Here is a 14,292-nt window from a genome sequence, read left to right as displayed (position 1 = left end):
GAGAGGGGTGCAGAAATTGAGGGGAGGAACAAAACAAGCGACTATCATACTAGGTCTGACAACATTTCAGATAGTGCTGGAGTGGGGGAGGGGAGATGGAGCAAAAAACAAGTAAGCGGCGAGGGGATGAGACAGACGGGGTTGCTATCATACTAGGACCAGGGACAATTCTGATGGCGTAAGTGCAAAGAAGAAAGTAAGGGGGAAGAGGTGAGGAGATAGGAAAAGGGAGAGGAGGAGAAAACAGAGAGTAAGCAGTCAAAAAGTGTGGAGAAGAAAGAAGGGAGAGCAAATACAATTACAGAAGTCCGTAGTAACACAACGTTGCAAGCCAGAATACACGATTAAGATGGGAACAGCATGATTCAGGGCAGCCATGAATACAAGATGCAAAGGAAGTCCAGCATGAGAGTTGAAAAGAGGTGACACACCATGAATCAATGAAGTCCATAAAATCCAAATCCAGCATTGGCCACAAGACAGTGATGGTGAAACCAGAATATATAAGGACAGACTCCTGCAGAAGTAGGCTGGAGGGGGCGGTGTATTAATAGAGTATTAATAGGGAAAGGAGGACATGGACATTTAGGAGTATGGGGGACAGTTTACGGAAAAAGAAATGGGGACAAGTTTGAAGGGGATATCTGGTGTGTATACATCAGCGCAGAACCGGGAGATCCAATACAACATACTGCACAGGTGGCACTATACGCCTGCAAGGCTACATCAGATATACAGCAGTACTTCCCAAATGTGCAGGGAGGAGGTAACAAGGGAGCATATATGGTGGGGTGCCCACTGACAGGCTCTTATGTCCCCTCTCCAGACCTATGGAGTCATCTGATCACAATGCTCTCCCCTTTGTCTTCCTCACCCATTAATGGTACCACTAGATGGGAAGCTCTCTTGGCAGGCATCATATCCTCAAGGTGCATCATCAATCGCTATCACAATGGCACCGTCATGGCCCAGGGTCCTCAATTCAATCTTTGACCGGTGCCTGTCGTTGCTCATCAACTTCTTTCCTGCTACTCCTCCTTCCTCTCTCTCAGCACCTCCTTCACCACATCTGATGGGTGTACCAAGCCTCTGTACCCCCCCCCCATCCTCGGAAAACCTTTATGGGTGGTGACCGGCTTCACAACCACTCTTAATGCTTGTTCTGCTATCAAACATTCTTCCGACATTTGCCTCCTCCTTGAAGACTTTGATCTCGACGTCCTCGCTCTCACAGAGACGTGGTTCAATGCCAGCTCAGTCACTGCTTTTGACTCCCTTCTCCCTGATGGCTAAAAGATCATCTCAAAGCCTTGTCCCAAGCGCACTGGCAGTGGTGTAGCTTTGATCTTCCCTGAGTGGGTCCCTTCTTCCCTCATACCCACCCAGCCCTACTTCACCTTAGAAAGCCTGGTATGCAAGCTTGGCATCTTTCCCACTTCCTCTTTGATAATTGCTAACATCTACAGTTCCCCGGGCCACATCTCCTCTTTCTTTTCAGAATGGGCCAATTTATCCTCCTCTCTCCTGACCTCAACCACCAATCTCCTCCTTCTGGGAGACTTTAACTTACACTTGGACTATCACAGCCTCCACTCTCTTACGTGACCTCAGCACCTCGCTCGTCCTCTCTATTCTCCCCTCTGGCCCTACCCACTCGGATGGACACACTCTAGATGACTTCATCCATTCTGATCTCTTACTCTCTACCCCACTCTGCACCTGCTATCCTGGTCTGACCACACACTCCTTTCCTCTCATCTGGAACCTCTCTGCCCTCTTACTGAACCTGCCACCGCTCTGCCAGCCTCGTTTGTGGACATCCGTCCAATGAAACGAGCGTCAGTTGCTGGTTTCACTTCCACCTGCATCCCCCCTCTTCCAACTTCTGACTCAACTATTGACGCTGCTCTTAAAAATCTTGCTCTCACCATTAGTCACACACTCCATATTCATGCCAATCAATCTGCAGTCTCTACCTCACCTCTTCCCTCCCAGGCCCTTTGCACTGCAGTGGCCACCCACTTCACTGCTAAAACTCAGGACATCCTGGGTTATCTCTCTTCCTCCCCTTCTCCTCCACCTATGCCCTTGACACCCTTGGCCCCACTTCCTCCTTCATCCACTATTTCCTCCTTTTCTCCTATCACATCAGACACTATTTAGGTCTCTTCCAAACAGGTCTCCGCCTGTTCTCCCATAACTATTAAGGACAATAATTGGCTCCCTTGCCCCTGCAGACTTCTTTCTGCAATCACTTTTGCCACTGGGCCTTTCCCCTCCTCCCTCAAGCACTCTATTGTGCGCTTCCTCCTGAAAAAGCCTTCTGCCAACCCCTCATTTCCGGCCAACTAGCGCCCCATCTCTCTCACTCCCTTCCTTGGGAAGCTTCTGGAGAAGTTGGTCTCCCCCCCCCCCCAACTGACCCAGCACATTGAGCTTGTTGGTTGCCTGCATGACCATCGATCTGGATTCCGAGCATCCAGAGGCATGGAAACTGCTCTACTGAAAGTCTGTGAAGAATTGCTTGCATCTGTCGACTCCAACTCACCTGCTGTTCTCATTCTACTCGATCTCTCTTCTGCTTTTGACACGGTTAACCACTCCATCCTCATAAAACGGCTCCATGACATGATACTCTTGGTATCTCGGAGCAGGCACTGGACTGCCTGACCTCCTCCCTCACGGTCCACCCCTCCCAGGTTATCCTGGGTTCTTTCTCCTCAGCCCCTCTATGTCCACCTGTGGAATTTCCCAGGGCTCTATCCTTTCACCCTGGCGCTTTAACATCTATCTCACTCCTCTTTCTCACTTTATCTCCACTTTCTCATCACACTGTGTTATGCAGACAACAGCCAACTTTTCTTCAGACTACCCTTTGCATTTCTTCTGACCACCTGTGTCATTTCCGATTCCTGTCCGTTATCCAGTCTTGGTGTACCTCCAACAACCTCGGTCTCAATGCCAGCAACACAGATTCTCCCTATCACGACTCCTGTTGCCTCTTCTCTCCCTTCACTCTGGCCACCCTCAATGGGATCTCCCCCTCTCCTCCTGAGACCAGAAACCTGGGAGTTATCTTCAACCCCTCTGTCTCATTCCTCACATCTTGGACCTTGCCAAGAAGGCCCATTTCCAACTCTACCTCCTCAGGGGCGTCCTCCCTTTCCTCACTTTCCCCCAGAACCTCAATGTCTCCAGAGCTCTGGTATTCTCCAGGCAAGACCTACTGCAATAGCCCCTTCCATAAACTACCTTCTTCCATCCACCCCATCAGCTAACCCAGAACAGGGCGGCAAGACTTTACCTTGGCCTTAAGCCCAGGGACTGTATCTGTCCAGCTCTAAAATCTCACCACTGGCTCCAGGTTAGTGAAAAGATCAAATTTAAATCCCTCTGCATCATCCATAAGGTTGTCTAGGGTATCTGCAACTTACTTTCACCAAGTACTCTCCTTCCAGATCACTCTGATCCCCCGGCTCCAACTCTCTGCTTGTCAAGCGCTTCTCTAAGCAGAGAGCGTGCGGCCATTCCCTTTCCTCAGCTGGCTTCCTCCTCTGGAATAGCCTCCCCCTTTCTCTCAGTCTTGATCCAGATGTCATGTTCCGCAAAAACCTCAATACTTTCCCTCTTCTTCTCCTACTTCCCTCCTATGCTAAACCCCCAGAGTAGCTGTGAATGGTGGCCTGGGCCCATAGGTGTCCTTCTGGGTCCTGGACAACTGTCCGATCACCTGCAGCATCCGCCCTCCCCGGCACTTGCCTTCGGGAACCACATGGCCTGTGCTGCCTCACAGACCTGCACTAATTGTATGGGCTGGCGACCCCTCTTCCATTTAGTGGTCACTGTCTGGCACTTACCTGTTGCTTTCACAACCGGCTCTTGCACTTAACTGTTGCCGTGCAACTGTCTCCCCTTTGTGGATCCTCTAGCACTTACCCCCTCTTTCCCTGTCCCACTCTCTCTACACTTGCACAATCCAAATAGCACTGCTTTATTTGTACTTTGCTTATTCCATTGTCTTGCGGTTTTACCTTCCCTTTGCCCTGTGGGCGCTTTGAAACACAATTTTTCTTGATGTAGGAGCGACTTACAAATGCTCAATAAATAAAATTAAAATAAATTTGAACAGCGGGTGTGTCAAGAGCAAGTCATACTAGAATTCAATGTAGCTGGGGACAATTCCTCTTCCATTCAAATGGTGAGACATTAAGAATCGCAAACACTTTATTTTTAAATCTTAAGATTGAAGAAGTGTACCAAACCAAAAGGTTACCTCCACTGGAGACAATGACCTGCATACTACCACCCATAGTCTATATCACAGCAATCTTGAAATATGTTGTGATCACTACAGGTTGAATTTAAGATGGAACGAAATCCAATTATGGAAAAAGATGTTCTGAAATTAAAACAATCAATACAAGAGCCCCACAAACATCTATGCCTGGTGTTTTTAGGACTTGGGTCCCCCTGGATATTTTTATTAACTTGATGGTGGTTCCACCTGAATTAAGTTACAGGCAAAGGTGTTCTGCTGTTAGCTGCTGGACCGGATGAGGAGACAATGCTGCTTCTCATTTAGGATGTAGCTCTAGGTCTGATTGGCAATTGGAATTCAGGTCTTCTGATACCATAAATATTAATCTACAAATAAATCGAGAGTAGATTTAAAATAGTGAGAAACCTGTAGGTATTTTCACTCCCACTCCCCCACGGATCACCAGGGTGGTGGGTCCTTGGGAAGTGGGAGTGGGGTGCCAGCAGGCAAGACTTCGTATCCCCCCTTTCCCTATTGAAGACCAACCTAACCCTCCCGAGGCCTTCGTAGGTGATTGTAAGACCTCTCCCCTCCTTTTCCCATCTTTTACATCCAACAGTACTGGGACGTGAAAGTGACGACTAGGAGTGATGAACACTAACCTAATTTCACCACTCTAGTCCTGGGAGGAAGACAATGCCCGTAGAGAGTTTTGTAGTTCAGGCATGACCTTTTAATTATATAATTATGGTCAGGCAAGCCCAATTGACAAACCACACCTGCAACCTGTCTAAGGGTTGCAGGTGTATAAAGTGAGACCAAAACTGCAGCAGAGAGCAACAGAGAGGCCTGGGTGGCAGTGACCAGCAGGGGACCCGTGTCGTGAGGAGGTAGTCATCGTGGGACCTTAAAGTAAGCCAGGAAGCCAGTCGTGATCCAAGAGGCCCTGTGGATCCCAGGACCAGCTGTACTGGGAAGCTACCACAGACGTGGGAGCCTTTGTATGGGATAGAAAACAGCGAGAGCTGCGAACGAGACAGGAGGGAGAAAAGACGCTGCCCGTGTCCAAGCGGAAGCAGCAGGGCTGCTGGTGTGTGGAGAACGGCATCCAAAATGACAACGGGGTTCGGAGAAGCCGGCTCAGCGGTCTACAAGACAGAGCCACCGGAGAGGAACGGCAGGACCGGTGAGTGTCGTGGAAGTTACCCAGCACCCGGGCACTACTAGCAGGCTATGCTTAAGCAATTATTGAATACTGAACTGATTTAAACTTTGAAAACAAAGCTGAAAACTTATTCACCGTTAATACGCTGTATTGAATGAAACTTTGAAACACAGCTGATTCACTAAAATCGAATACCAAAACAAATGAAAACCTTGAAACTGAGCTATGGTAAGCTTATGCATAAAGAACTGAAAAACACTTTGTGGGCAAAGTTAACCACGGATGACAAACAAAAGGGGAAGTGTTCATTTGCAAATAACTTACTGAAAAGAGCACAAGTGTGAAAGACTACGTCAGAAAGGTGGGGCAGGGAAAAGACCGCAGTAAAGTCAACTTTATAAGTGGATACAATACCGCAATGACAAAAGCTGGCAAGAAGTGTATAACACGTGGTGACAAAACCAAGAGGCTAATCAGTAAAAATCAGAAAAGTGTAAAAAGGCATACAGAGCCAAAAGGGGTTCCTGGTTGCTCGACCTGTTTTGGGTGGACCATCTGGTCTGACAACTGCGCCTAGACCAGTGAGCCCTAAGTGATGAAAGTTAAGAGATTGTGAAATAAACCAAGGAACAATGAGAACTGGTGGAGCGAACCAGGAGGGTCAAGTGGAACTATTTTGTGTTGAATACTGAAAGGTTGAAACCAGTTCAAATGCTACATTGAAATATTGGGGAAGGGAACGCCTGAGATTTGAGAAACTACAAATACTGTCTTGAGGACGGAAGACCCCCTCTTTTGTGTGAACTGTGTTACACTGAACCTAGGGAAGAGAACCCCAAGCATTGTGTGGAGCTGTATTACCATGAACTGGGGAAAGGTAATCTTGAGACTTTTGTGGAACTTTCTTGAACTTGGGGAAGGGGAGCTGAAAGGGAAGCTAAGACCTGAAAGAAGCTCAGAACTTTATGTTGATCACCATTTATTTCATTATTGACATCCCTATACACTGTTTAGCTTTAGTTGTGAGGGCAAGGATAGGTTTTGGATATAGGTAGACTTGTAAATTGAACACTTTGATTCAGACTGTCCTTAGTTTCGTTCAGGTAGGCATCTTAGCATAAGGCAAGTTAGGCCTTCAACCATCCTGACATTTAAGTTAGTAAAGTTATTTTATTTGAACTTTGAATCGGTTGTTTGTGTCTTGCTTCATAATGCCTTCACAGTGTCCAGGGTTTCCACCAGCTCATCAGTAGGTGTCAAATTGATATTTCATTCAGTCTTCTGAAAACAATACAGAATGTGTGGTCAGTACCAGCACCATCAGACTTTCTGTGGGCTCCCTTCAACCTAGTCCAGACCTCCCTAACACACAAGGTGACTTTAGACTAGAGATCGATAACACCCATCTATTCAGTCTAGCTGCGGTGAGGGCCTTAAGAATGTAGTCATATCTTCCTAGCTCCTTCTAGGACTGCTTACAGGTTTCCCAACTCTAAAGTTCCTTTCACAGATTTCAATATTAATGGCAAGGTTTCTGATTGTGCTGACAAGAGACACACTGCTCCTTTCGCATTCTGACCCACTTGCTCCCTTTCTCTCTAGTCCCTCATCTGGTCTGTTTTTCCACTCTTCTTTCTATCCTAGTCTTACTCACGCCTCCCCCCCACCTGTCTTTGTCCTGCTCTCCTCTTCTCTCCCATCGGTGGTCCCACACTCACTCACTTCCCTTCTCCCCTCTGCCCCTCATCCCCAATGCCCACTCACTTGCTCACTACTGTGCTACACTCACTTTCACATGGGCTCACTCATTTATTTCCTCGTGCTTACTATCTACTACTGATCACACTCATTACAATATCTCGCCAGTAACAATCTGCTGTACCACCACAGCTTTTCAGAATTCCTCTCAACTCCACTGTCTGTCCTCAGACTGGTCTCCTGATGCTCTTCCATGCCACTTGACCACACCCGAAAATCTTTCAGCCCATCTTCCATTTCCTGCTAGTTTATACTCCTCTCCCTGTTTATATCCTCCAACCCTCCTTTCATTGGTCCACTGTCTCACCTGACATGAAGGGCCAATCTTCTTATTCCAAAGGACCCCCTCCCTTTCTCACACGCCATTCGACTTTGTCCTTGGCCCCGATGCAGTTCTGGGTTTGTTCAGTGCTGCAGTATTCATTCGCTGTAGTGAGTATTTCTGTATGTCTTAGCAGGCGGCTCATTGAATGTTGGCACTTGAGTTTTGGCTGGGACTGCCAGTTTCTTTCTGCATTCCGCTACGGTCACCGGTTACTGCTAGGCATGATGGTCTATAACCAAACAAAGAACTCTGGTCCAGCATCAAATCAGTAAGGCATTGGGTGACAGGGAAAATGGTACCTGAGTAGCAATCATGGCACAAAGGAGGCAGGGACAGAGACTGGGGCCCTCCAAACTCCCTACTTCCCACCTTGTGAGTAAGACTCATTCAGGTAAAAACCCTTGTAGGTACTCTACCCCAGGTCTGGAGTGTTAAGTCCCTGACCCCATCACAGCAGACCTCAAAATATGATTTGCTAATAGCCATTGGCTAGTGATAATAGACTTGTCGATTAAGAAAGGACATGCTGTGTGTATGTGGAGAACTGAGGTGGCGAGGGACTTTTCATGGCTTGCTAGTACTGTGCAACTTGAAATCCTTAACTCAGACCATGGGTATAAAAGGTTTAGTTCTAAACCTACCACTCTCAACCATAGGGGTCTCTTCACAATGTATACATAGAACGCTGGCATCACTTCTGTACTAGCTTTCTCCCAGATGCCAACTTTACACAGAGGACACACAAATAGTCTTTAATTTCGACAGAAATTACAATACATGATGCAATTACTGACTGAGCGCAGTACAAGAGTGGTTAACTACGAACCTCTGCCTCAAGTCCTCAAAAACCAAATTCCTTTTTTTGGCAACCCAACATCAAACAAGCTGCCCTTCAATAAGCCAGATTCCATAGGTACACCTCTGCTATCTGCAAAATCTCTGAAAAGACGCAGAGTCATCTAAGGCGCTGACATGTCGTTCATGCCTTCTATTGAAGAGATCTCTGCAAAGGCCATGTAAAGCTGCAGAAGATCATGCGACGCATAGAGATTATTGAAACTATTTGCACCTCACTAACCAACAAAACCACCCAATTAAAAAAAAAAAATCACACAAATCTTGTGCATCAAAATGGTAGATCCGATTTCACCAGCTCTCAGGGCTTTACCATGGGATAGCTTTTGAATTCACAATCGGTTGTAAAATACTTTGACACAGCAATGCCTTTACAGCAAGTCCCCAATATGTTAAGAGCCCTTACTACACCTCGTTCCACTTGAGGAACCTTAAAATCATTAGTAAAGACCTAATGTAGCACAACAAAGTTCAAAAGGCAATTGCATAGGGACTGAACCTTTACATCTTCTATTCCAAAACTGGAATGACCTGCTCAAAACTCTCAGTAGAGAACACAACTATAGCAGAATCAAAAGAATCCCACAAACAACCCTGTTTAAGTCCCTTAGCAACAAGTGTTTCTATGTAAAAATACATGTACTAAGTAAACCCTTCTTGGTCATTAGCATGCTACTAAGTAAATCCCAGACAGTAGGTTATCATACTGGCAACCCGCCTGGTCCTCCGATAACCCTAAACCACCCCCCCATGATGTTTTAGGTTATTAGGTTTCAAAATGTTGTGATGTTTTATTCATTAGATATTTTATTGCTGTTAAATAGGAATGTACTTTAATCTCCAATGAGGTAGGATCGTTTGAATGCACTACTTTGATGCCCCTCACTTCCTTCCAACATCATCTTTCACTAGGTTTTGAAACAATACTGGTGTGGAAGTTGGCATGTTCTAAACCATCAATTAGACAAATATAATGATGTGCTATCAATGCAGATGTGGGATCCCATTTGAAAAGAAACTAAGTGAAGAACCCTTCCCCTTCAACTGCCTTAAAATGGGTACAACTTTGTTACATTGTCAGGCTTTGTTTTGCAGAGTTTTTTGCAGCATATTTTCAGCCGGAAAAACTCATCGAAAAATATTGTGGAGGTTGTAGGGGTCAGGGGGAGGGGTAAATGGGATATAAGCGGTAGAGGGGTGTGGGGAATATAGACTGGATAATAAAAAAGTAATTTGATGAGTTTGTTCATCTGAAAATATTCTGCAAAAAACTCAGCAAAAAAACCTGGCTATCTAAGAACATAGAATCCTTAAAATAGTTGCCTGTTCTTGCTCAGCAACTTTGTTTCGAAGTGGGAAAGATTTCAGAGTGATCAATGATTTGTGGGACTATGCTTGGCAGAGGATTTTGTGGAACTGAACGAATACAAGCAATAGTGTGCCTGTGAAGCTAACTACACTCAGGATCATTTCCACTGATGCTGGTATAACTTGGTTGAGTCTATCTTTACCACCACATGCAACCACAGTAGTTCCCATTTCCAGAGTTTCCAGCCTACACTTAAACATTTTAGAGAAACACAAGTTTCAAAGACAGCTGCAGCCAAGGGAATCATCAGTACTAAGGCGAGATGCAGGGTGGATGGATTATGAAGGCTGAAGAACAGACACACAAGTTGTGCCTGTCAAGTCACATCGGGGCTTAACACTTTGTCTAACCACTGATGCAGTTATTTCTTCTTGGTCATTAGCATGCTACTAAGTAAATCCCAGACAGCAGGTTATCATACATGTGATAAACAAAATCAGAGTTTAGTTGTATGCTCACCAGGTTTCTTTCCAGATGTATTGTTCGTATGCCAGTTTTTTAGCCAGCGTAACAGTTTGTTGGCACAGCTCTGATCACCCTGCTGCCCGATTACTGTCTTCATGGATGTAGGCTTGTACTTATCCACCCAGAGCAAACTATCGACCTTGCTTAGCTCTGGAGCGACACATACTGATCTTGCAGGTAACTTCTCCTTTAGGTCAGTTTTACAAGGTTCTTTTACTGTTAGAGCAGAAGCTTCTCTCTTGATCGTATTCAACAGACATCCTTTGACCGTGGAATTTTGATGGTCTGCTTCCACTTTAGTGGGCGAATGCCTTTTCTGTCCAAGCTTATTTTTTTCTGGAGTCTTCTCAGGTTTAATTTTGGACTTTTTTACCTTCGTAAATTGAATAGGAATAAGCATTAGGTAAAAGACAGGAACAGCAGCAATATATCAAGCTATCTAGTGATAACATTGTTACATTTATGACAAAAGGAGTACTTTTGTCATGCCCCTTTGTTTACCCCCCTCAAATTTAGAAGGCCAACAAAAACCAGTTCCCACAAAAACCCTGAAGCCTTAATTTTAGCATAAAATCATGATACAGATGTTTTGGAAGGAATGACTTCCTTTTGCAATGTTCTTTAATGAGTATAATGGTGCTTCTACAGATTCCTCATCTTAAGAAATGGACAGACTGGACTCTTACGTCTTTAAACAGGCCAAACTGGGATTTTGACTGACACCATACAAGTTCACAGCGGCATAGAACAGATGCCTCAAGTATGGATGTGTGTATATGATGCATTTATAATTCAGATGATGCTGTTGGAACCGGTTAGCTGCATGCAATGACACAGATTAAAGTCTCAATGGTGCAATGTTTTGCATTTTTAAAACATTTTTATACCATGGGACTACAAGTCTGACAGGGAATTATTAAAGCATGTTAATTTATGAAAGATCCAATTCTAGGCAACATATGACATTTTGATTATGACAACCAAAGAATGTGGTTAACCTAATTCTGGGCTTTCACAGGGACAAACAGGCGTTGCCCATATGAATTATGGCATTTGCAGCAGCAGCTCCAACCCATGCTGAAGCTGCAATGACATGCCACTTTCTGGATACATTAATGCTGGGCGAGGCACTTTCAGAGTAAGGGTTTCTTGTAATAAACATGTATGATGGAATTGGAGATAGGACATTGTAGGTATTGTTGAGACATACTCCCATTAGAAATACCACATTTTGAGATGCTAATTCACTCTGGTGAAACTGCAGCACACTTTTCCATAAAAATATACATCCACTTAACTCAGGCCGTATGTGAATCCTATAGATCCCTCTCAATGCTAAACCAAGACATTAAGATCCTCACAGCGTTGGTTGGCAGGATGCCTCAGACGGGCTATAGGATCCTTTATACACGAGGATCAGAGTTTTGTTTCTGGTAGAAACACCTTCTTGAACCTCTGTCGACTGCAGTACATTATCGATTCAACAAAATCCCAGGTCAGCCTGTGTGTGGTGGCATCGCAAGACGCATTTAAAGCTTTTGATTCTGTTTACTGGGAGTGGATATATGTGGCGTTGTGAAGATTTGAGATTGGTGAGGGCTGTATTAGATGGGGGAGGCCACTGTACTGGGAGACGGTTGCCATGGTGTCCAAACAGGCAAACACGCATCTGTGGCCTGGGACATCCATAGGGGCACCAGACAAGGTTTTCCACTGTCGCCAATTTTATACACCTGGGTGTTGGAGCCACTGGCAGTATTCTTACGTAATTAATTCTAGGAGACATGACTTTGGGCTGGGGGTCTGAGCACTTAATTTCCCTTTACGCAGACAATGTCCTCCTGTACCTGTGCAAACCCAAACGCAAATTGCCCTTGGTCCTTGAGGTATTAGATAGCTTCACTGAACCTTCAGGCATCTCGTTCAACAGGGGGAAATCATGAGTTTTCCCCCTGGCTGGGTTACAGAGACATGACCCCATTGACCCACCAGATTTAGGATTAAATGGGAAGAGCAGACAGTGAAGTAATTGGGCATAGATATCTTGCATACTCCAGAGAACATGCATAATTACAACACTGTTACGGTAGTAGACGTAGTGAGACTATTCATGAACTTCTAGGGCAGACTGCCCTTGTTGATGGGGCTAGTAGCATTGGTAAAAATGATTGTTCTGCCACGGTTCACTATACTGTTTTGCCAATATGCAATTCTTCAGCATGACCGATTTCGTGCGAAAAATTGGACTCCTTGATTAGAGGTTTGGTCTGGGGGGAATGGTAGACAGAATAACGCTGACGGCTGTGAGACAGACATGGTATCAATAGTAAGACACAATAGATCCAGTTGGAAAACCTATATTTAGAACTCCAGGATGGGAGTAAAGCCTAACTTGCCCCAACTCTAAGAAGGGACTTCCCTCAACTGATGTATTTAAGGCCAGTCTTTGTCTAAAAGTCCAAAGTAAAATGCTGTCTTTGGCACAACCTATACTTGCCCTTACTTCTAATACTGACAATGTGCTGGAATGTTCAAAATAAATAAGTATTCCAAAATCATATGTCAGTGTCTTTCAGGAGCTTCTCACAGCTCCCGTCCCAAGTTGCAGACACTCAGGGAGTAAAGTTCCACAAGGTTTCAGGAATCACTTCAAGTAAATGTCACAGTACCTTAACAGCTCAGAGTTCTTGTGCTGCTCAGCTTCACAATCCTCCTGTTTGGTTTTCTCAGATGCACAAACAACAAATGTCCAGCTAGTTTCTTAGGCTTCTCTTGCCTGAACTCTGAAAGCAGCACTTTGTCTTTTCCCTTGACACCCACAGTACCTTCTAGACTCCAGGCTCCCTTCCCCAAGTCTCAGCTCTAAGGTGTAGCTGTTGTAGTTCTTAACAAATACTTCTAGGGTTGCCTTCCCCACCACTGTGTTCCACTGTCAGGCTCCACCTGGTCTGGGCGCAGTTGTCGGACCGCACGGTCCACCCATTGCAGGTCACACAACACAGGGCCTGGGGCTATCTCTGCCCCTTGTGAGGAACCCATGGTGGCAACAGTAAAGACAGACACAAGTGATCACAGTTCAAGGGTGTTTATTGAACAATGTTTGCAGGGTGGAAAAACACCTAAACTAAACCTAAATCTAAGATGGCAGAGTCTTCCATCAAATGAAAATAAGGCAGTCCTAGTGGCATTGTGTCAAATAAAAAGGGCCTATACTAACAAACCTATTGCCAAATCTTACAGCTAATACAAAAAGGGGTGCAAGATCGTTTTCAAGAAAAGAAAGAAGTGTTCTCAAATAATAGGTCAGGATGGGGCAGCTTGGGTCTCCCTTCCCCATGTTTTGAGTATGGGGTAAGATGGGATCTTGGAGCACAGCACACACCTCGAGCTTCCTCGGCACAAGTCAACAGTTCTTATTCCAGATTATCAGAAGCCTTGATGGTCAAGTCTCGTTTGCCTAGAATGTCTCTTGCCTTTGAGGGCCTGATCTGTTCAGAAAACAAAACAAAAAAGTTCCTTTATCGAAGAGAAAGTTTGTTTCTTGGTTTCACTTGGGGTGAGGATTCTTCACCCCTGGATTCCCCTCTTCCGGGCACAGACGCTTCTTTCACAAATCTTAATGTCTTTTGTAAACAGTTCTAGTGGACAACCCCCGGGCGGGTTCACTCTGGTCAACCTCACATTCACAAATGATTAAGGGATTCACATCCCTTCTTTCACACCATTTGGAGATTAAAGTTTTTCGATTGTACAGGGATTTTGCTTGATCTCCTGTATGACCACTTTCACCTATTTTGGTGGCTCTCCCATGGCCTTTTGGTACCTGCAGGTTTATTCCGATGGGGATCAACCATAGTCTTCAGTTAGCACCCACGTGGTGCCGGTTTCCCTCTGCAGCTGGTCTCCCTGTTAACACTTTTCACGGTTCATTGAACTTGGTTCTAACTTGCCACTTTGCGATTCGCATCCAACACAGCCCGGTTCTGATTGGTTCTCCCCTCGACTCACTGGCTGTGATGAACCACTAGCCTCTTCTCTACATTGGAGTCGAGACCGGTACCACAGTTGTGGGAGCCCTCCTTGCTCCTGCTTATCAG

At 45.3% G+C, this 14,292-nt stretch overlaps 1 protein-coding gene across 1 annotated transcript in view; it reads right to left on the bottom strand.

Annotated features, from left to right (window-relative positions):
• Nucleotides 1–14,292, bottom strand: part of RFC1 (replication factor C subunit 1) — a 1,503,724-nt gene that overhangs the window by 503,487 nt on the left and 985,945 nt on the right. The window contains exon 13 of the mRNA XM_069631787.1: nt 10,190–10,568. Within this exon, the coding sequence (XP_069487888.1) occupies nt 10,190–10,568 (379 nt within the window). The remainder of the gene's footprint in view (nt 1–10,189; nt 10,569–14,292) is intronic.

This window comes from Ambystoma mexicanum, chromosome 6q (genome assembly GCF_040938575.1).
Source record: "Ambystoma mexicanum isolate Mex_15411 chromosome 6q, UKY_AmexF1_1, whole genome shotgun sequence".
Classification (NCBI taxonomy): Eukaryota; Metazoa; Chordata; class Amphibia; order Caudata; family Ambystomatidae; genus Ambystoma; species Ambystoma mexicanum.
The sequence above is the reverse complement of the archived record's forward strand: the minus strand, read 5'-3'. Positions and strand labels throughout refer to the sequence as shown.